This window comes from Lonchura striata, chromosome Z, assembly GCF_046129695.1.
Source record: "Lonchura striata isolate bLonStr1 chromosome Z, bLonStr1.mat, whole genome shotgun sequence".
NCBI lineage: Eukaryota > Metazoa > Chordata > Aves > Passeriformes > Estrildidae > Lonchura > Lonchura striata.
The window spans coordinates 85531893-85555026 of record NC_134642.1 but is presented as its reverse complement, the minus strand read 5'-3'; the positions used below and the strand labels follow the sequence as shown (position 1 = coordinate 85555026).

Here is a 23134-nt window from a genome sequence, read left to right as displayed (position 1 = left end):
AATTTCAAAATCAGACTTAAGTATCTGTGAAGTGTGCTCTCTCCAAAAATTATTTGTCAATTAGTTTTTAAAGCAGAGAAGGAAATTTTGAAATATTGTGGGATAATATACAATAAGAGAGAGGCTCACAAATACACACACCATATATATCTGTATAAATACATCTGTATCTATATACATCTATACATCTATATATCTGCTATACGCTTCCAGGACAACAAAGGACAGAATCTATCTAATTTCGAGGCAGTGTAGAATTCCTTAAATGTATTGTGGGTAAAAAATATTGTTAGAAAGGGTTGTTTGAATATTTTACTAATACAGAGAGAAATCACTACCAGCAAAGCAGATGTAATGAAAGTTTCCAGCATAATTTTTTTTCCTTATAGACACAGTGAAAAATTGTTGTTATTTGAAATAAACTCACTGTTAATGTTTAGCTTCAGATTCTGACCAGAAGAGAGGCATTGCTGTGTGTCTTTTCAATGCATAACCTCTGATAATTATTGCCTTAGGTGTGATAACTCATATTTAGTGGAGTGAAGTAATGAAAAGATTATAAAGCAGATATGTGTCACTTAAGGCAAAATTAAAATTCACTGTCTCTATACAATAAAGTAACTTTCAGTTTTGGAATCTCATGTGAAAAATGTGTTGTATCATTTTCCACTAACTGTTATTTTCTTATGTGAAGCACATCTTCCTATAAGCATCTAGAAGAAAAGCTGAGAAACTTTTCAGTTATTTCTGAAATATTTTGTGTCTTATGATTAAGATCACTTCTTTCTTCATCCCTGAAGACAAACAGTGGGCAGGGTGAGAGGTCAGGGGAAAATGACAATTCTGTCATAAGCTTCTAATTTTTGTTTTTATTTCCTAAGGTCAGAATACAGGCCTGGTGGATACGTGATGACTGTAATTTCTGATTAAGGGAACAGTTTTCTAAATGCTTCTGTGTTCATCTTCCTGTGCCTTTAAAAAAATAAAAATTTGAAGCAATAAAATCCCAACAAACAATAAAACAGATATTGAAGGGCAGCAGTGTATCAGTCACAGTCAGTCTGTTGTCCCCTGGGACCTCTTCCAGGTCTGCTCCTTCTCGGTATAAATGAAGTGTTTAGTGCTTCAGTGTTTTACATAATGTTTTCTTGAATGATCTGAAAGGGGAAGTAGAAAGCACATTAGTTACATCTGCAGATGATGCAGAGCCAGAGAGCTACAGCAGCTGTAAGGATGGTGAGAAATTTAAATTCATCTGGGGAGCAGCAAAGTGCAGGAATTTACAAAGCTAAAAAAAAAAAAAAAATTAAAATTCACTATTACAAATTTACAAAATCACCTTGGAAACGTGATCCAAACCAAAGACGTGTTGCTTGTCAAATTAGCTTAGTGAGGTGTTAATGATATTTTCTTTCACTCCTGCAGTAAGCAAGAGCTGTTTATCTTGATATCCCACCCAGTTAAATGTTTGTTGTGGTATCCTGATCTTTAACCACTTCCACTGCATCTCCCTGGGACTGTTTGCAGTTTCCCTACTGTGGTTTTGGCGATGAAGGACAAAGAACCGGACTGTTTCCTGCTTTAGTTGCAAGGAAAATCTTAGCAGTGTGTGGAGAAAACTAACATCTCCTTTTTAATGATACACATTTTCCCCCACAACTCTTAATTTTAATAAAATTATGTCTGCGATTTACATGCCTGTCCCAAATTCAGAATCCTTGGATGTAAAATTGTCTTATTTTGTCATCTTCTCCTCAGTCAGATTTCCAGTTCGGGATGCCAGCAGGACTCCAGAGCAGAACTACCCCGAGATTCCTTTTTCCTTTAGGTTGTTTTAGCCCTGCTTTGGGAATCCAGTGGACCTTTTTGGCTTATCAGCCTCTCAGCACCGAGCTGCTGGTGGGGCAAACACCACTCAGCTGTAATTTGCCAAGATAGCAGCGCTGCTATTGTTAGTGCTGACTTCTCTGTGTGTTAAATAGGTGCTGTAAAACAATTCCCTGCTGGAGGAACAGCCTCAGGGAAGGGGGTTTTGGTGCATTTGGTGTAATTTTGTGCTGTGTGACATAGCACAGCTACACAATCCAGGATCACAGAATGGTTGGGTGCTCTGGGATGGAAGGCACCTTAAAGCCCATCCTTTCCATGGGCAGCGACACCTTCCACTAATCCAGGCTGTCACATTAGTTTTGTTTCAATTAGGGCTGTATCCAAACACTACGTGTTTTCCTGGAGGTAGCTGCATAATGTGCTCCCCACAGCTATCCTAAATTGAGATTTAGGATCCCCTCCTGCGGGAGGAGGGGAGATAGAGAAGAACACTTGTTTTACAGAAAACCTTACTATTTTTTTCCTTTTTTAGTTGATTTGTCAGCACCTGCATGATAAATTTAAGCCTCCTGGTGATGGGCTGTGTGGGCCTCCTAGAAATGGTCCACAGTTCTCAGTGTCTAAGACACTGAAGCAGGACAGTGAATTTTATTGTGAGAAAGTAGGTAATAGTCAATTGCTTCATGTAAAGCCTGAGCTAAAGGCTAAATTAAAGATTAACCATCAGTGTTGGACTTCAACACCTGCAAAGATGGACACATTCTCTGTGTCCCTGTAGCAGTACTGTGTTTTTGTTTTTTTTTCTATAATTAAAATTGCATTTGGAGTATCTGCTGTGTGTGTGGTGTGATTTGGGTTGTGCAGTGGTACCAAGCTTTCAGAATAATTCTACTGCTACTCCCTTTAACCTGTTATAGGATTATTAATTTTTCATTCTTTTTGTGCAGTGAAAACTGTAATTTGTTTGTCCCAATTAAATATATCTGCCTATACCTGATCTGATCTCACTTGAATATATTAAGGCAGAAGACAAAAACTATGTGCTGCTCTCCTTGCTATTTCCTTCACGGTAGAAGATTGTGATGCTATTTATCTGTGTTACTGTGCCTCTCTATCTCTGTGAATTCTTTATCCAAATAGCATGGTGGTGGCTTGCAAGTGATGAAAAACAGTTTCCTTTACACAAACGTCCATCTTTGTTAATGCTGTCAGACAGCAAGTGTGATATTCAGGGGGTGCACGCCAATCTGTGGGCTACTGATAGTATAATCTAATTTCCAAAAATAAATTAAAAGCATCTTTTCATCTGTAGCCATCAGATGTATGCCTGCTAAAGACAACAGTGCTTTAGAGACAGCACATGTGAATTTGGTGGCTAATCGGAAATTAAACCTTTGGGTTTTCCACTTTTTGTGATAGGCTGACCTTGCTGAAGGAGGTCAGGGTGGTATCATGTGTTGTGGCACAGACTTCCACAGATAAAAGGTCCATGTGGAAGGACTGCTCCTTGTTTTAAACAATGACTTTGAAAGCTTTGTGAGCAGTTCTCACAGAGCCTTTTTCAGCCAAAACTTACACGTGAAGTGAAACTCGCATTTAGAAAAACTAACAAGCAATAGGCATTTTTAAATATATGTCTTTTATGTAATTTTCCATGACCTCCCAAGTAAAATGGGGGACAAAACTAATCAAACTGCATTTCTGGTTTTAATAGGTGAGGTACCACAACACAGTGAACTCTTCCCTAGTGTGTACTACTTACATTTATGCCTTTTTTTAAGATGTTATAGCTGTGTGTGCATGTTGAAAAATGGGCAATATGTCTCTCTTGCCACAAAATTTATGTCAGTCTTTTCGATGAGAAGATGAGAGAGACAACCTTCTCCTTCTTCCACTCCCTGAGACTATTGTGTTGGGTATTAATGTGTCTTTGCCCTGGCTTGCATGGTTGTAGCTCACCTGGCACTGCTTTGCGTGGATGGCTGAGCTATTCCTCCTTTAACATGACAAAAACAACAGTTTTCTGTTGTTTGTCCCAGACCAGGCAAGACAAATGTGTTCAGACCTCCTGTATAACCTGTACAGCATCCCCATTGCTGAAGAAGCACAGTGGTTCATTCCAGGTCCTTTAACCTCACTGTCTTGATGGGGCTGTCTGTTTAATTGGAGGAGTCCTTTTAAGATTAAGTACTTGCCTTCTGAACCCTAGAGGTGACATCTTGCTGGCTAGATTTTTCATATTAGCTGCATAAATCACAGAATCATAGAATCTCAGGATATTTGGGGTTGGAAGGGGTGTCTGGAGATGATCTGATCCATCCCCTGCCAAGTCCTTCTCAACATTGTGGTCCTCTGGAAATAATTATCATGTAGATTATTCTACATATTCCTCCATTCACTGCATGACAAAACTATTATCTCCCTTTTAACAGGAGGACTGTAAGGTATTTATTTTGCTTGTTAAAGATGTATTCAAGTTTACTGGAGCAAAGCCTCGGTGGAGTTTCTTGTGCAGTTGAAATAACTCATTCTTTCCTTGTGTCTCAGTTCAGACTTGGATCTCTGAAGCTGCAGGAAGTCCCAAACCCAGCAGAGGTGATGAAGGAACTCATTGGTTACTGCCTGGACAGCCTGGGAAAGCTGCAGGCCAAAACTGAGCATCTGCAGAGGGAAAATGAAAGGCTTTTCAGCAACTGGAGTGACGTGGAAAAGAGGTCAGTTTCCAGGGGGATTCACAGGTGACACCTGAGAAGCTCTGTAGCAGTGGACAGAAATTTTTATTCATTTGAGACATGTTTTTAACTCCGTTGTTATGTTTTTAGCCCATGCAGTTGTGGATGCTCCCTTTGACAAAAATGCAACTGATACTAAACATTTGCAATTAAAGGTGGTTTTAGTTTATGAGTTAAGAAAAAACCCCAAACACCTCAGAATCTGTGGAATTAGCTTCACTTTCTTTAGGAAGCCTTTTCATTAATATTATTTCCTATCATTCTTAGAACTGGCAGTGTAGATTGTTTACATTTTTGAGTGGGGAATAAATTACTGTCTCTTTCATCTATTTTCTTTCTGAAGAAGCCGGAATTGAAAAATGAGTGCAATATTATAGGAAAAAGTACCATTATTTTTCAAGAGATTTTTGTAATTGCTGTTGCATTTACAATCTGAGTTGTCTATCATTCTGTAGTGAAATAATCTATGCTTGGTTCAGTCAGCATCGAATTCTTAGTGCAGAGCATTCAGAGATTTATCTTGCTTTTCTGTAGCTTTACCTGAAAAAACACACAATCTGGGAAGATTGATGAAAGAATGCAGCTAATTTGCGTTAATTTACCTTGAAAAAGAGAGCCGGCTTTTGGGAGGAGTTAGTTTTGTTTCCCTTTCATTAAAATGAGTAACAGTTTATCCTGACAGTCTCCCTGACAAGCACAGGGCCTCCCTAAGTAGTGTTTTACTGCTTAACAGTGTAATTGAACAATAGTGTATTGTATAACCCGTGTTCTGTACTGCATTACACGCTGATGTGCAAGAGGCATTAGTGCTTGTATCAATTTCCATGGTGGGGTGGCACTTTTACAGAGTAACCCCAAAGAAAAGGAGGGAAAAAAAAACAAAAACAACAGAAAAAAAATAGGAGTTGTGTGACTTTGTTCCCAGCGCGAGCTGGTGGACTTCTTTAGCCTGTTTATAGTTTTTGACTAGTTGAAAAATGGTTTTTCAGAATATACATTGAAGGTTTTATGGTCACCAGTCTTTGGCCATGTCTGTTAAATGCAGAATAAAAATAATTCAGAAATCATTTTCATTCAGGAAGAATTGGGCTTTTTGGTTTGGGTTTTTGGGGGATTTTGAGCGGGTTTGTTTTGTTTGGGGTTTTTTTGTTGTTGTTTTATTTTTGTTTGGCTTTTTTAAAATTTTTTTTTCTTATTTTGTTGGGTTTTTTTTAATCTGGTTTGGTGTGGTGCTTTCTTTTTAAATTTTTTGCCACAGCCCTGTTCTACCTTGCCTGCCTCCCTTTGCTGTTTCAGCTCCACACGCTGCAGAGTTGCCTCGAGCTGAACAAAGCTGTGCCTGTCTTTGTTCGGGAGGCAGGAATTCAGGATTTACATCCTGCACCACTCACGGTGCTGAGTGGTGGAACATCAAATACCGAGCTCGTGGTGTGCAGAACTGCAGCCAGCAGCTCCCTCTGCTCACAGCCTCTCTCCTCAGGGCTTCCTTGGAACTAAAACATAGCAGGCAAGCTTCTGAGAGCTGCTTTTGTGCCCCTTAGTTCTGGGGCACCGTGTGGAATTATTCAGTAATCCCATTTCCATCTCCCTGTTTGAATTCTGTGGACCATCACGGAGGTTTTGGTGAGCAAGTGGCTGCCTGGGCTTGAGTGTGTGCACACCTCGGGGTGGATGAGTTAAAATATCAGAGCAGAATAGCTGTTTTCTTTATTTTATACAGAAAATTCAAGGCCAGTTAGTTCCAGGCTAGGTTGGGCAGTGGGGCTTGGAGCAACCTGGCACAGGGGAAGTTGTCCCTGCCCATGGAAAGGAGTGGAACTCTTGGGCTTTAAGGCCCTTTCAACCCAAACCAATCTGTTATTCCATGACAATGGAGGTGGCAAATTTCAAGTAATAATAACCTGAAGCAAAATAATTCCTTGAACAATAAAAATCCAATTTCAGGCTTGGCCGTGGGGGTACGTGTTTTGTTATCGGGCATCTAAAATTTGTGTAGACAAGCCAAATTCAAAATAGCTGCCAATTTATGTTGTGGTCATCTGCAGTGACAGTATATTTAAACCACAAGCAGATTATAAAAATGCAAGCTAGGTACTGGGCTTGAAACTTCAGCATTAGCTCATCAGCATTCCATACCATTGCCAGTGCTGGGGGAAGGGTGAATCTGAAATGCAAGAGAGCAGTGCCATGAGATCCAGGAATTATTTTAGAGCACTGGGAACAGGGATGAATACCAGAGATGCAGAATTCTTTCCTTCATAGTGTTGGATTGTGAAGGTTGCCACTAATAATTAAAGAAATGCCATTAAATTTCATATCTCACGTTCACCTCTGTAGAGCATGTGTGATTGCTCTGTGCTGGGTCAGCACTTGAAATCTTGGATTTTATAGTTAATTTTTCAGTTTATTGTTTGTAATAGTCCCTAACAGTGTCTGGTTTCAGTGGGCTGTGCAGGATTTTTGATGTCTGTGACCTTGGGTGCATTTTGGCACGTGAAAAGCGTTGCAGAGAGAGACGTGAGGAGGCACAAATTGGGAAGCACCACTCCAGCAATTAACCCCCACTTGGGTTCATTGTGCTGGGAGCTTGACTGTGAGATGAGCAGCACCTCCATTTGGCCTGGAGAGATGGTGTCTGAGGGTCACAGGGCACACGCAGGCAGCACCACGTGAGGAATGGCAATTAAAGTTTGTGTTTGAGGTATTGGAATGAAACCCAGCCAGCTCTGCTCTGTGCTCAGGTGGTGAATGCCTCAGTGGATCCAGAAGTTCCACAGAGCCACCCCACCTGCCCAATTAATGCATCTCTGTCCCCAAGACCATTGCCTTTTACCAGTCTCCTTTAAAGTATCAGATATGCCACAAAATACTGGTATTTTAAAGGCTCGTAAGTTGCAAGTGTAGCATTAATGTGATTGCTTTTGTGATATTCAGTGTTTTGCCAAATTAATGCCATTCTGTGTCTGGAGAATGTATTTAGATGTGGATAGCTTTGAATAATGGGGGAAAAATAATAAAAAAAAGGTGTTAATATAAATGAAAACAATCATATAAGATTAACTGATGGCATAGTACTAATTGGTTCTGCCCAGAGGGAAAAGTTAATATTCTAGTTCTTATATTCAAGATGCTAATTTTTTTTTTTTGTCTCCAGAGACTAAAGAAATTGGCTAGTCTTGCAGTTGGTTTCTCCACTGTACTACTCACAGTCAAGGCAGCATCAACTTCACTTCACTGGAAGTTTCCATTTACATGGATTTTCATCAGGGGGTGTCTTTGCAGCACTCAAGGGCCTCACTTGAAGTAATCTTAAGTGGCACTTTTTTGGCCAATTTAGCCACATTTCTCAATATTTGAACCAGTCTCAACTGCTCCAACACAAAACAGTGCCTTGTCAAAGTAAAGGCAGAGAGCAACCACTTTCCCTGGTTTGTGTGTGGGAGAGGGGATTATTCTACAGGATTTGATACAGACAAGATTAACGTATTTTAGACAAAATCCTTTTTCTCCCTCATTTTTACATATACAGAAATAATTAGCATCAAGCATGTCCACGCTCTTCTGGGTCCTGCATTAGGGTTTGTGGTTCTTTCTGAATTGTCTATTTATTCCCAACTAAACAGTTAACTTCCCTTTTGTAGGTGGAAAGTCTCCTGATAGTTGATTAGTGCCTATGATCTTTCATTTAGGAATTATTGAACTGATCTGTATGGTAATGATGTTCTGCTATTTGCATTTAAATTAGATTAATTATTTATCAACTATCAAGCATATCCCTAAAGCATTGAACAGTAAGCTTAATACTTCATGAGATTTCACACATTTCACCACAACATAAAAATCGTGAGATTTTTTTTTTTGCTATTGTGTTGCTTCCTACATCATATATGGTTTTGATCTGTGAACGAAATAATTAGTATTTATGTAGGAAGTCTGTTGAAACATCTTGCCTTATAAATTAATATTTTTAAGTCTGTTTCATATCTGGGTTTATTAGCATAATAAGCCTTCTAAACTTTTTTACAGCTTTGCATAGGCTAGTGAAAAAAATGTTTTTAACTTTTGTCGATTTATTATATTTACTATGATCAGTAAGTTTACCAAGATGTTTATTTGCTTCTTGTGTAAACAGCTAATAAAATGTTTGTGGCTCAACCCATGGACTGAAAGGTTATGAAATTCAAAATTAAATATTAGAATATATAGAATTACGTCTTCCAAAAATCACTTGATTTGTTGTGCTCAGATTTGCTTGTATTCCAGTTTTCCTTATGAAACTTTATACACCCATATTCTTCATTTAATGCTCCCATTGTGCTTCCTTTTATTGACATTCATCTACCCACATAGATGAATACTAAAATTTTTTTTAAAACCTGAAGTATATTTTCCTCTGAAGATTTTAAGAGCTTCTAAGCATTTTTATATTTTGGAATTTTCTTTTCCTCTTCAAATATATTTCACACCAATGTGTGGTCCAGATTTGAAACCTGTCAAGGTGAATTATATCTGTTTATAATCTCATTATGTGTATCCTCCTAAGGTATGCCCACTGTTGTGATCCACCATTGAAAATAAAGAACATTTGACTGTTTAAATTTTAGTTGTCTCGAGTAGAGCTGTGCAAGAACCTTCTGAGAAAAAATCATTAAGAGAAAGGTTCACATCTGCGAACTTTTCCCTTTTGGAAGCAGAGTTCATTGCACTTCTCTGTGGAAAAGCAACAACAAAAAAAGCTTCTTCTGGCCTGTTTCAGACACAAAGTGCTGGACCAGTCATGTGTGGTTTGGAGTGGGGATTTCTGGCAGAATTGTCTTCTAGGAAACAGAAGAATTGATGTAACAGATAATTTTGTGCTGCAGGCTGGAAAAATGTGTGGAAGCTAAAGAGGATCTGGAGGCAGACCTTTACAGCAGGTTTGTTTTGGTGCTGAATGAAAAGAAGGCAAAGATAAGAAACTTGCAGAAGTTGTTGAGTGAAGCTAAAGAATCTGCAGTGGATGCCAAATGTGCAAGGTATTTAATTTCCCTGGACTTTTTGCTGTGGTGCATATTTGAGTTTAGCTTAGTTCAGTTCCCATTTCCTTGGCCCTGACAGTGAGTGACAGTTCTTCCTGGCTGAGTGCTGGGTTATCCAAACCAATCCTGGAAGTCATGGAAGAGGAGGATTCTTTCTGGCATCCTTGCAAGTAGCAGCATATTGCTGCGGGTGCTGTTGCCAAGAAGATGGATCTGTCCTGCTTTTGGCTTTGGGCTGCAATTGATTTTCCCATAAGATCATGTCCCTGCCCTTTCCATAGGTGGTGATTCCATACATATTCTCCCTGAATTATTTAATTTCTTTGAGAGACAAAAATACCTTAATTCCTTTCCTTTTCTTTTGATGTTTTTAGGGATAGTATAGCTACTACTCAGATGGTTGTAAAGAAAGAAAACAACTATGATGCCAGCACTGATGAGGAAAGTGAAAATCCAGCACGGGCCTCGTTGCCATCAGGTAAGACAGAAAGCATTATCTTTGTGTTATATCACAGACAGGCTTTGTGTGAAAAAACCTTAAGGAAGTCAGAATACTACCTGACAGATTGCTCAGTGACAAGCCAGCCAGCAGGCCTTAAAAATACCTCTCCTGGATCAGAGTACAATACTGGCATTTTCAAATTAGAGAGGGGAGGTTTAAAAGCATGTTGCACGAGTGAAGGCACTGTCATTTCTGGCAAAGTGACAAATTACACACTTTGCAGAACTAATGACAGTCTAACAGTATCTGAACCATCAACAATTCCATTTTAAATTCTAGGAATCATGATGTGCGTGCCATGATTGATAAAGTGTAAAAGGTAGCTCCTGACAGTTTCAATAGTGTTTAAAAAGGGGAAGGAGAGGAGGTTTAACAGCTATAAAAAGAGCTGTGTGCATAAATGGAATGAAAGTGTATTTATAGCGGAATCCACTTTAATTTGTCAAAGAATTTTTGGCCTTGTGAAGATGCTCATGAAACTTAATCTGATGAATTTTTCCAGGACTAGAGCCTTGTAAAGCGTGTGGGATGCAGTGATGGCCCATTATACAGTACAAAATATTTAACTGTGAATCAGAATTTTGGCATGTTTGTGATAAACTAGTGGGAATACCCAGGGTAAATGCTATCAAAGTTTCAAAACTGCATTGATAGTTGTAATATGGTTTATATATGTGCGTAGATATGTACACGTATGTGTATAAAAATAGATACATAAACTTCCCTTCAGGTCTGCAAAGATTGTTGTGGGTTCTCTCACTAGAGCTTTTTACTTCCACCACAGGTAAAGGTAATCCAGACTTCAATGTGTTCCTGTAAAACAGCAATTTTCTGTGCACATGGGGAACTGGAAGTGTTCAGGACCCTGTTGCCAGTGGCAAACAGCTTTGTCACTCGTGTGGGCCTGTTTGCTGGGGAATTTCTGGCTTTATAGAAAGTAGGCAGAGTTCAGACAAGTGGAGGAAATTGTGATCACAGAAATAAATAACTTAATGTTGCACTGTGCTCTCCAGAAGTCTTTGCTGTCAGGTGGTGATTGGTCAGTTCAGGTAACATGATGAGAATTTTGTTTTGTGGAAAGGCAAGGAAAAGTGGAAGGTGTGGACTCTTCTTCTAAATTCAGTGGGGCCTAAGTAGCTCAGTGAGAGTTTTGAGACAGAGATATGTATTTAATATTGAAAACAATACCCACTGTCCATGCATTTATGGGGGACTGGAAAATAAACCAGCTGTGGTTTTATTGTAGGTGCAAACAAAAAAATGCACTTTCTTTTGTCTTTGAGGCATGCAGTCCTCAGGGTTTTGGTCCTGACTGGAAGAGTTCAGATGCAAAATTTGCAGATAACATGAAAACCATAAAGTTAATGCTCTGGGTAACACTCGAGTTTTTCAAGGCAGTGGCACTGCTGAGCCCTCACAGTGAATATTCCTGAGGTCACTTGGTGCTCTTCCTGTGTGCAGAACTCTCTCTTCCAGTGAACAATGGGAAAGCACAGCTGGGTGCTGAATATCTGAAGTCTTTCCTAGAATTTTAACACTCAAAAAGAGGCAGACCGTGTCTTTCTGGGGAAAATAGTGATTTGGGGATGAGTGGAATGAGCAAGAAGCATCAAGAATGTAAGACTTAAAAGATAAGATAATATTGGGTGATGTTTTTATGCTTATCTTAGGTCTTCTATTTCCTAGACCATAATTTTATTTCTTTCCCTTTTGGACTTGAAATGTCATTGCAGGAGTCAATGAGAATTAGAAGATCACTGAGGTACTTTTAGTAGATATTGGTGAAACCCACAATCAAGAGAGAAGATCATAATTTAAAAATTTCTTTGAAAAACATGAAGGCATACACAGATGCACAGCAAAAGTGCATTTGTATATGTGCCTGTCCAAATAATTCACTATTAATTAAAAAGGTAGCAGTGCTCAGCAGGTGATTGGGTTTGTGTTGGGAGGGGAAAACTTGTGGTAGTTCCATCACAAGATAATTCTGCTCTGGCAGCTCATGGGGATGTTACACAGAAGCTATGGGATCCAGACAAAATAATTTTCAAAATCATCATCTTTAGCAAAAGCAGAAAAAAAAATTAGGATTTGTTGAACTGCAGAGTTTAAAACTCTGTCTGAAGGTTTTTCTTAATTACCAGTAATTGTTCTTTTCCCTTAATTTTTGTGGCACTCAAATCCCACGGTATTTCAGTGGATATGGAAGAAAAACCTGCTGATGTTTATTAAAAGAAAATTTAATTACTTATTTAGTTATCAGCCAGGTGTTGATATGATGCAAATATTATAACAACCCCCAATGAAGAAAAATATTAAGAAAATGAGTAAGAATGCATAATTGCAATCTTTGTTAAGGAGCAGAATCTGAAGCCTAGAAGTTTACCCAAAATTTCTTATTTTTTTGGCATTTCCAGTACTATTTGTAGGTTTGATTTATGATTTGCTTTCTCACAACATTTTCTGTTTCATAGCTTAAAGCAAAGATCAACTGAAACATGGTAGTGTTTTTCTTGCCTACACACTGATGTAGTTAATGCTTTATATTGTAAAGAGAGAAATTAAAATTGAATTAGTACGTATTTCAAATCACTCAGAAAAACAGCTGATGAGAGTAACACCCCTTAGAAATAACACAATGTTTATAAATAATAATATATTTAAAAATAATACTGTGCCCACAGGAGTGAGTGGGTGACTCAGCGTGGTGCCACCACACTGATGCAAAATATTTCTGTCATTTTAGGATACAGAAACACTAATTCTGGTTAAGACAACCCACCTGTTACAGACTCCTCTCTCTTCCCCTCTGCACTGAATTTTACTGGTTTTGTTTACTGAGCCCTTCCTCCTAGGATCCTGAAATTACTATATCAGGCTGATAAATCATAATTTGATGTCATGGTCAGCAATAATGGCTTTGCTCTGCAAATCAACTCCTTTTATTACTGAAAAATTTTCTAGTGGCCCACATTATCAGGAGGCTTTTAAAACAGGAGCAAGGATGGGACAAATGTTCCCCCTCTCTGCTGCCTTCCCAGGAGCTTGAAAGGCGGATGAAAGGTAACAGTTTACTATTCACAGTGCCTGGAAAGTGACCAGAAAATAGAATATTATTCCTCCTCCCAGGTATATTACAAAACTGCAGGGAAATATTTAATTATTGCAATCTATTGTAGATACAAAGGATAACATAGCAGGTGGGACATAGGCAGTGGAAGAAATTATGATTTATTGTTGTTATTTTCAGTTATAAATGCTATTGTATGTGTCTGCCTCTGGACAAAACAAGGCTGCTGTGCACCAATTTACAGTCAGATTTCATCCTGTTTTGTTTTCTCTTGTCCCTGAATTCTTTAGTTATATTTCACATTATAATTGGTAGAAGTTACCTCTCCTTAGGGTAAGGAGGGATGTCATGATCAAATAAAATTTTATGGTCTGTGTTTCTTGCCGAGGTGTGTGGAAATATTCCACATTTCCCCAGACATTCAGTGCCCACACTTTTCTGCATGTTTGATGATGAAGACAGGTTCAGAATTGGTTGTATTAAAATCTCTGCAGAGCCCACAGTAAATAAGAGCAAGCACCTTGCCATCTCCCTGCCTCACCATGCAAATGTTCTCACCCCTTCCATTCCAGCTCCTGCCTTGGGGATTGTGTGTTATGCCCTCTGGACTTTGTGGCACTTTAAATTTAATTAGCTCTCCTGTGTAGCCCAATCCACTAATGGCTTGGTGCTGCTGGTTAATAAGCTTTGATCAAAGTTAATAATAATAAAAAAAGCCTGTTGTAACAGCACTCGGCTTTGCTGTGCAGTTAAAGTCCCATTTGTGAAGGCTTCTCTTTAAAAGTCTGTTTTTAAGGAGTTTTAGCCATTTCAATTTACCTCGGGTTTAATTATTTCTCTTTTTGTCAGGCTGTAATTGAAAATGGTTCATCCTAAGGAATAACCTCGTTTCCCTTTCCCTTGAAGCTGTAGATACTTTATCTTTTCTTCTCCCTGAAATTTGATTCTCATTTTATCCCCCACAACCTGATGGGCTTATGCCTCTGAAATACTTGTGGTGGCCAAACTAGTTTCCCTCTGTGTTACACCAGGTGTCATGGTCAAAATACATTTACAGTACAAGTATCAAGATGCTCTGTGCCCCTTTAAAAATCCTGTTGTGAGTGTTGCACTCAGAGGAATTCACAACACATTACTTGGTCATTTTTCTATGAAAATTATCAGAATTGCTTATATCTCTGCATATTCTCTACACATCTTCTTTCTGTTCCTGCTTCAGGATTTAAAATGATGGAGCTGAATGTGGTGGCCCCAAAATGAGTCATTATTCAATTAAATTCTATAATTGACAGAGTTAGATTTATGCTTTGCTAAGACTGTTGAAAGTTTGGTGATTGATCCAAAAAATTAGAGCAGCTAATGATCACACTGCACAGTTAGGTGCAACAGCATTGATTAATGTAAATTTTTAAAATGTTTGTTGTTGTATTATCCTCATACTACTAAATTTTACACTTTTATTTATTTTATTTAAAAAGAACTTTTATTTCCTTGGTGAGTTGTAAGATGTTTTCCAGTGCTATTTCATTTTTGCATAAATCATCAAATTAACTGCCTTTAATATATTTAAGTTAAATTGTAAGACCCTTATTTTAGAATAATTTTCAGACCAAGCTGTTGATTACAAGCTTGATGCATACCCATGAATCCAGTGTTGTTTTTTTTTTCTCTTCTCCTCAACTGAAAAACCAAGTTAATTTCAACAGTTCATCAATGGGCACTTTGAACAGAGGTGGAATTATTTCATTTTTGGGGGGACAGGGTTAATATGGTCATGCAAAGGAGAATAAATTATGCACAGTTCAAGTTCTTAAGTAAATAAGTCAAAATTAAATCCATTAATGAAGCAATGCCTTCATAAATGTTATCTCCTTCCATGAATGATCATTTCCCAAGCCTATTTTGACACCTGTTGGTAGAAAATTTAACTCCCCATGTTGTGAAACTCAACATCAGTGGTGCTGGAGCTGTGCCCTGCTCTCATCCTCCTCCTGTGCACAGCTGAGGAGCCACTGCTCATCAGGTGAGCAGGAAATTCCTGCCAGGGGCAATCCCCATTCCAGGTTGTTTCTCCTTCAATCTGCAGTCCCTGCATTTGTTTAGCACCCAGGGTAATGGTTCTTTTGGGATCTGGTGCAATTGGAGGACCTGGCAGGGATTATTTTTGTTACACCAAATTATTCTTCAATAGTTGTATTACGGACCACGAGAATGACTGAATTTGGTGCACAGTGAAATGCAAGCCTGCCCAGGAAACCTCTGTCACACAATTTCATTTTGAACTTTACCCTCCCACTGCCCCAGGCTGCTCCAGCCTGGCCTTGGGCACTGCCAGGGATCCAGGGGCAGCCACAGCTGCTCTGGGAATCCCATCCCAGCCCTGCCCCACCCTCACAGGGAACAATTCCTTCCCAATATCCCATCTCACCCTGCCCTCTGCCAGATATAATTCAGGCAGGAAGAAAGAACATCAAAAATATTTAGGCATATTTCATTATATACTGAAAGAAAGATAATTGGCATGCAAAAAATAAACACAGTTCATTTTCATTCCCTTCTTGGAAACACGTCAGTGCTTCAGAAGAGTTGGCATTTGCACTCCAAGAGCACCGTTGGCTCTTGGAGAAGGATCCTTTCAACGAGGAGAAGTATTGGTTCTTGGTGAAGAAAGGATCCTAAAAGGATCCTGAACACTGGGATAAAAGTGCTTATAATTGGGATAAAAGCCCTTATTTTCCAGCTGGGTTATGGGCTGCCTATCCAGCAAAGCCTGGATGCTGCAGGTGCTGGCACACCAGGCAGCAGCACATTCCAGCAGAGTTTGCTGTCACCTATAACAGCTCTTCTGATGCTGAGTATTTTGCAGGCTGCCTTCTCAAACTCCACATTTCCTGTGTGTTTTGAGTCAGGCACTGGGCAGTTCCCCAGTGCTGGGTGCACAGACCAGTTTATTTTTCATTTGGAGTGTGGCTCTCCCTGGAAGTGCATTTGCTGTGGCCACCTGTGCAGCACTCACTGCCATAATTATCTTAATGACTTCCCAGCTGCATTGCAGTGTTTCATCCCAGCAAACAGCCTATGTTGATTAAAAGCTGGGTTGCTCAAGATTGCACTGAGCCCTGTGGTTGTTCCCTTGATTTATTGCTTTTCCAGGTTAAAGCACACATCCCTGTTTTTAACTGGAAGTTTTCTCAGCCAGGCTGCACCCTGTGAGTCTGGTGGGTCTTGGCTGGGTTTGAGAGTTGGTTTCCTTGTTTGGCTTTGCTTCCTGTGGCCCTTTTATTGTATCTTTTATTTGTCTTTCCAAGCCCAGTGGAAACTTGATAGAAAACAGATTTTACACCTAAGGAAATGTCAAAGTCATCACTCCATCTAAAACAGGAATAGAAAAAAAAATTTTAATGCTTTAAAACACCTTTGGGTAAGAAGAAGGAAATCTCTTTGCTTCATCTAAAAGTCGTGAATGTGATACTCCCGTAAACTTTTTTTTACTTATTTTCCTCTCCTCTTCTCTAATGTCCTGCTTATTTTACTGGATATTTTTGTTATTTACGTCCATCTCAGGTAAAAGAGACTGTCCTCAAGTCACCTTCCTAGTGTCCTTAAGCTTTTATTTTTAAAGTGGCACATAGATCAATCTAAAAGACACTGAGAGTGAGGTGATAAAATTGTACTAGAAAATTCTCATTACTCAATGAAAGGCATAAATGATGGCACTAAACTGATACACAAATTCTACATAAGTCACTTGGCATATTGCCAGACTTCCTGGAAATCAGGGTTTTGGGTTTTTTTTTTTGTCAGTCATTGTATTGAAAGGCTGAGAAGTCCCTTTTCATCTTTAGGATGAAAGGCTCCACTCAAGGACCCGTTTCCTCAATATCCATGACGCTGCATACATCACATGCACAGATTTAATGCAGAATGTTAGAAACTTGTGAAACTTGGAAGGGGCCAAATGGCTTCAAAATAATCCGGGCGCAATAGGAAAATGCCATCAGTAGTTATTACTCCAGATTTTGCTGTGCATTGTGCTGCATTCTGCTTGGTTCTGAAGCTTCACCTGAACTTGCTGGTTTGGGTACAGCAGGCCAGGTGACCTCGTGAAGGAGCTCTCAGTTGCACACCCCATGTCCAGGCAGGTCAAACACCAAGTTACACACTCTAAAAGAGAATTTTCCCATGTGGGATCTGATAGAGGGGAGATGTTTTCACATCTGGAGCTGTCAGCAGCATCTTATTACCTTTTTTTTTTTTCCTTACTGTATAAATTAAAAATATTAAAGGATATAATGCCAAAGAAAAAGTATTGTAAATTCTGAGGTTTTGTTTTTGGTTTTTTTTTAATTGGGTGGAGAAAAAACCCACTATATATGAAACACAGAGAGTGTGCATTTCCCCAGGCATACAAATACCTCATTTATTTACATTTTTAAAAAGTATCTGATTTATTGTACTCTGTTAGGACACTAAAAACATGCCAACATTACAGAGAGAGTAATATCCATGAGGTTCAGAGCTTTACATTCATTTAGAAAAACAGGTGCAAAACCCACTCTGGGCTTCCTGAGTATGATGCCCCTCTCTTAGAAACCAAATATCTAACTTTTGTTTTAAAAAGGTAGATTTAAATAAAAGGAAGCTCAGAGATGGATTCATCTTTCTGCAGTTTTCATCTTCATTTCACAAGTCTTTACCAAGTTTTGTTCCTGTGAGTTAATAGGTATGATTGTGATCACTGGGGACTAATCACACTGAAATCATTGAGTCATCTTTTAAATTCTTCCCAAATTTAAACTCAATAATTAATTTTTCCAGAGAAGGTATCCTTGTAGTCAAGCCGCAACCCTTTTCTTCCCTTGTAGCTTGTAAAAATGTCAGTAATATCTCATTTATATCTCATTACCAATTCTGTCATGTGTAAAAAGGCACAGTATCATTCTTGATGCAAACAAGAGCAGTTCATAACATACTGTTCTGGAAATCTGGATATCTAAATGTAAATTAAAATCAGTGACCATCTTTAAATATCTTTTTTTCTTAGAATGTGGGGTAGAATTTAAACCTTGTTGTGTAGATATCAATTGTGTCCAAATTCAGAGTAATTAAAATGAAACAAAAAAGGTACATTACCATGCATTTTTATGTGCCAGTATTTCTGAATATACTGAGAATATAATAAAAACTAAAAATTGGTATTGATTCCATGATAGTTTTTCTTAGCCTGTCTTAACTAGGTAACTACCTCAATCATTTGAAAGCCACAATCAAAATAAATTAGTCTTCGGTGTTGATGTGCAGGGCCAAAAATCAGTTTACTATGCCAATGTCAGATGCCTCCCACTTCCCTGCCAGGGCATTCCTTTGTTCAGTTTGAGAGCAGAGTTTTTGGAGTTTTTTTTATTTAATAAGGATATAAAACTTCCTCAGCACAAAAGTGAATAGGCAGCTCTTTGGTAACTGTGCAGATAGCTAAAACTCTCAGCTTTCAAGAGTACCAAAGTAATTTCCATGATTTGATGGGTTAATCCATCAGCATCTTGGAAAGAAATTGGGTGTAACCAGTCCAGGCAGGACCAAAAGTCTTTAATTTTTGTCTCTGTAAGGAACCTGGTTGTTTCAGTTGGAGAAATAAACTCAGCTTGTGGGAGAACACCTTGGAGCAGGGTTTTGTCTCAGCTGAGACTGGATTTTCCAGGTGTGCTCACCTGGCTGCAATGTTGTCCCTGCTTACACAGCCCCCAGATTTCCCTCTGCTGATCCTGCAACTGTCTCCAATTCCATACAGGAAACGCGGGGTTTATTTGGGATTAGCCATACTGTGAGCTGTTGTCTCAGTCAGGAGAAAAACAGCTCTTTAATCTATAGCCAGGTGTTGGATTCTCACAAGGATATTCATTACCTGGGTTTCTGGGAGAGGAGGGTCAGGTCAGGAGTATCTGATTGCCAGCAATTTCCTTGAGACCTTTCCTGGTTAACCTGTCTGTAATCCCCAGGGATTCTTTCACGGGATGATGTTGGCATTCTGGCACTCTCCGTGGGTTATTTGAATTTTGTCCCACCATCTCCATGTGGTGTGAATGCACCTCATCTGCTGGAAGCTTCAAAGTAATTAAAAAAACCCCAAAAAGATAAATTATAAATACAAAATAAAGCTGTTGCATACTCCCTGCTTGATTGTTTACTTCATTACACCTCAACAAATATTAACTTCTCTAGTTAGGCATGAAATGAAAATACTTTGGGAACAGTATCATTAACTAAATGACACACTAGTATAGCTTGTGGCTCCTGCAGGAAGCATCACAACATTTTGGGTGCAGTCTTTGAATTCTATCAAGACTTGGATAATTTTCATGGAGGTGAAATTTTATTTTGTTGTTTTTGGTGGGTTTGGTTTTTGTTCCAGAGATAAGGAGAAGAAAGCAAAAACCAGTCAGTTCCATGGACCTCCCTGTGGCCCAGGGGACAGGGAAGGGATATGTGATCAGATCTGGGACACAGCAAAGTGATGCAGTGACTTCTTGCATCACTGATGAGTGAGTGAGGGGAATGAGGATGAAGCAGGTGCCAAAATGTGTGTGTGTGTGTGTGTGTTGGAAACAGCACACCTGGCAGAGCCCCTAACATGTTCATGGGGTGCAGTAAGCAGCCTTGGGGAAATCTGGAAATGCTTATTTTTCCATAGCAGTTGCATGTTGTGAACCCCTGAATTTCCCTTGTTAGGCAAGACGCTTCACCTTGGTAACTCCTGTTTTCCATATGCTGAAGACTCACAGTGTTTTTTGGTTGGGATTTGCAGGAAGACCCCCTTGGCGTGGGGAAGAAAAGGTGTATAGAATGTGCAAAATGACAAGGATGTATCGTAGTAAGTAATTTTCTTGGCCAGTCTGCAGAAGTCCCACAGAACCTGTGAGACAGGGTTGTGTGTAAATCACAGAGACTGGTTTGTGTTGGAAGGGACATTGAGGATCACCCAGGGACATTTCCCACTGTCCCAGCTGCTCCAGCCCCAGTGTCCAGCCTGGCCTTGGGCACTGCCAGGGATCCAGGGGCAGTCCCAGCTGCTCTGGACACCTGTGCCAGGGCTGCCCACCCTCACAGCACCCATTTTTCACCTGGCTGCTTTTCTGGGTGTGAATTTCCTCACAGCACATAACAAGCAAGTTCATTTTCTGTTTAGTCTTCGTGCTGAACAAAGCTTTTCCTTAGATCAGAATCACCTCTCCATTTGCTCTGAGACTCTGACTGCTTGCCATCAGCTTCATCTGTGTCCAGAGATGAATCCTCATCCTTATTCCAGCACTGCTCCTCAGCTCAATTAGCCCAAAGAGCACTGGGCTCATTACCTGTCCTTCACAAAGTCTGTCCCTTGTTCAGCCCTGGCTTTACCCAGCACTGTTTGCAGCCTGCCTGAAGACAGAATTCCCTGATTCCCTCACTTGACAACAACAAATCTGAGTCACAATTCCCAACCATGTCTGCAGGTGTGCTGAGCAAACCTCCCCACAGAACACTGCTGCCTGTTTGTGTGGCTGCTGCCTGCAAAACCAGCCTTTGTGCAGCAGGTTCAAAACATGTTGATGCTCCACTGGAAGCTGCTTGTAAAATGCACCTGATTTGATTTCAGTTCTGTTGAGCAAACAGGTCAATTCCAATGTTGTCACCTGCCTTGACTGGTAAAGGAAAGGAAAATTTGGGGTTGATGTGAAATGCAGGTGGACTTCTAGGTTAAATGGATTTCCAATCATTTGACTGTACTGCCATTCATTTTTCATGTGATGTGCCCTATTTTTATTTCACCTTGCTGTTTTTTCTATCTCTCCCATGTCTAAAACTATTTCATTAACCAGTGAAATTTAGGAACATCTTCTGGTAAGTTTCTGCAACTTCTGAGGACATTAACAAATCACTAACCAAGCACAAAATGCCATCAAGATGCAGAAGAAATTTAAATACACCTCCTCTCTGCATGCCCAGGAGGGATAAGCTCCTATTGTGCGCTTAGCTTAACTTTTCATCAAAGTGGAGAACAGAGAACTATTTTCTTTCTGAAACTTGTGGTTTAAACTTCCCAGAAATGATTGAGTCTTATAGCTTTTAGGGAAATGTAAAAACTGTTTCTGCCCACCAAGGACTTGATAAAGATGTGACATGAATGCATCTGTCTTTTCCTTGTGATCAGAGACGGAGGCAGGTTGGGAATGATGGTAATGTGATCTTCAATTTCCCACTTCTCTCTGCCTAAACTGATTTTTTTTTTTTTTTGAGAGAGAGAGAATGAAAGGTGGCCATCAGACTGAGCAGCTGCCCTCAGTTATTGCAGGCTGATGACACTGACCACATCACACCAAGGGTAAAATCAGATCTCAGCCATGAGTCCTAACATCTCGGGAGCCTTCCCCATGAGGTGTGGCAGGAATTAGAAGGTTCCCAACAGAGGATTTTTGAGGGCTATGAGTATTTTAATGTTATCCTTAAGATATTGAATCATAGGATTGATGCCAGTCATTGTCAGACAGCATCAGCAAACTCAAAACTGTGATTGGCCTTTGGTTTGTAAGTGAATTATGTCATTTTCTAGGCTACTGAGCTGCTTCCTGATGCTTTATTCTTTATTCAGCTGCAACACTTCGTTCAGGAGCTGCCAGATGAAAAAATCTACTCTCTTTCTAGGCATATGACCATCAAAAAACTGTTTTGATGTCCGAGAACCTCCTGGTTAGCCTCATAGCACAGATGAATTTTGATAAACTCAAGAAATAATAGGTGGAAAATCACTGGAAACAGGCACCGTTCTCACTGCACCCTGAGAGAAGGATGATTCCACCACTGCCCTAGGCCTGTTCCAGCACTTGCAAACCCTTTGTGTGAAGAAATAATTCCTAATACCCAAATTAATCCTCCCCATGATGCAACTTGAGGCCATTTCCTCTTGTCCTGTCTCTTGTCAGGGTGTGGAACAGATCAACCCCCATGCTGCACCTGAGTTTTGGAGAGCCAAAAGGAGGTTTATTTGGGATAAACTGAGGGTGGAAGACATGCAGCCATGCATTGTACTGCACTTTTATGTGCACTGGAGGTATTTTATGTGCAGGGAAAGGCCAACTGTGCCACTGAAGTGTCATAGATACTGGAGAGCTGCACTGAGCATCCAGATAAGCCAGCACTTTCAGGAGATACTTACATTTTATAGCTAAAAGACATTAAATAGTTTCCTAAAGCCACAGCCCCGTTAAGGCTGTGTCTCTAGCCTACTGAGGATAATTTTTACTGCATGAATAATAGAAAGTTGCCTTAAAATAAATCACTGGTGAGTTTCTTCTGTTGAGCTGGAGGGAAAGGAATGGGCACAGAAGATGAGCCTTAGTGGGGCAAGGGGATATAATCCACAGTTCCTGTCTTCTGGTGAGAGAAAGGGTGTTAAATTTGTGGAACAGATTAGGGATTTTGCAGCTTTAAGGTGGGAACAATGTCTGTTTCACTCTGTGCTGCTCCATCCTTATGCAGCTATGAGTAGTAGCAGTAAAAGACAGAACAAGATGCATTTTCATTTAATTTTATTTTCTTTTTATTTTTTGAAAAACGGGACATCAGACAGTAAGAAGTGGCATTGCATTTTGGTGAGATTAAGCTATTTCCCACTTCATTCTCTTCACTGTGGCTTGCTGAAATTACTGCAGGAGAGATGTGACATTTATTAACAGCATCCAGTGGCTCAATCAGTAGTGACCCTTATCCTGGCAGCAGTGAATTAACCCTGCTGTGTATCCATGTCCTTTGTCTGGGGTAGGAAACTGGAAGGGAAAACAGCCTCCAAACCTTTCCTTGCAGCAGCCTGGTGTCTCACAGCTGAGCTTCTCCCAGTGGCCCAGGCTGCTGCTGTCCCCTTTCAGGGCAACTCTGACATTTTTATTTTTAATTCATGGCTGCCTCTTGCAACAAATCATCCCCTTGTTGCTCGTGGGCCTGAGGAACTTTA

The 23134-nt window shown here is 39.8% G+C and overlaps 1 protein-coding gene across 1 annotated transcript in view; it reads left to right on the top strand.

The window, feature by feature from the left end:
• Window positions 1-23134, top strand: part of XRCC4 (X-ray repair cross complementing 4) — a 141219-nt gene that overhangs the window by 51120 nt on the left and 66965 nt on the right. Inside the window, exons 4-6 of the mRNA XM_077790097.1 lie at window positions 4378-4544; window positions 9425-9577; window positions 9955-10058. Of these exons, the coding sequence (XP_077646223.1) occupies window positions 4378-4544; window positions 9425-9577; window positions 9955-10058 (424 nt within the window). The remainder of the gene's footprint in view (window positions 1-4377; window positions 4545-9424; window positions 9578-9954; window positions 10059-23134) is intronic.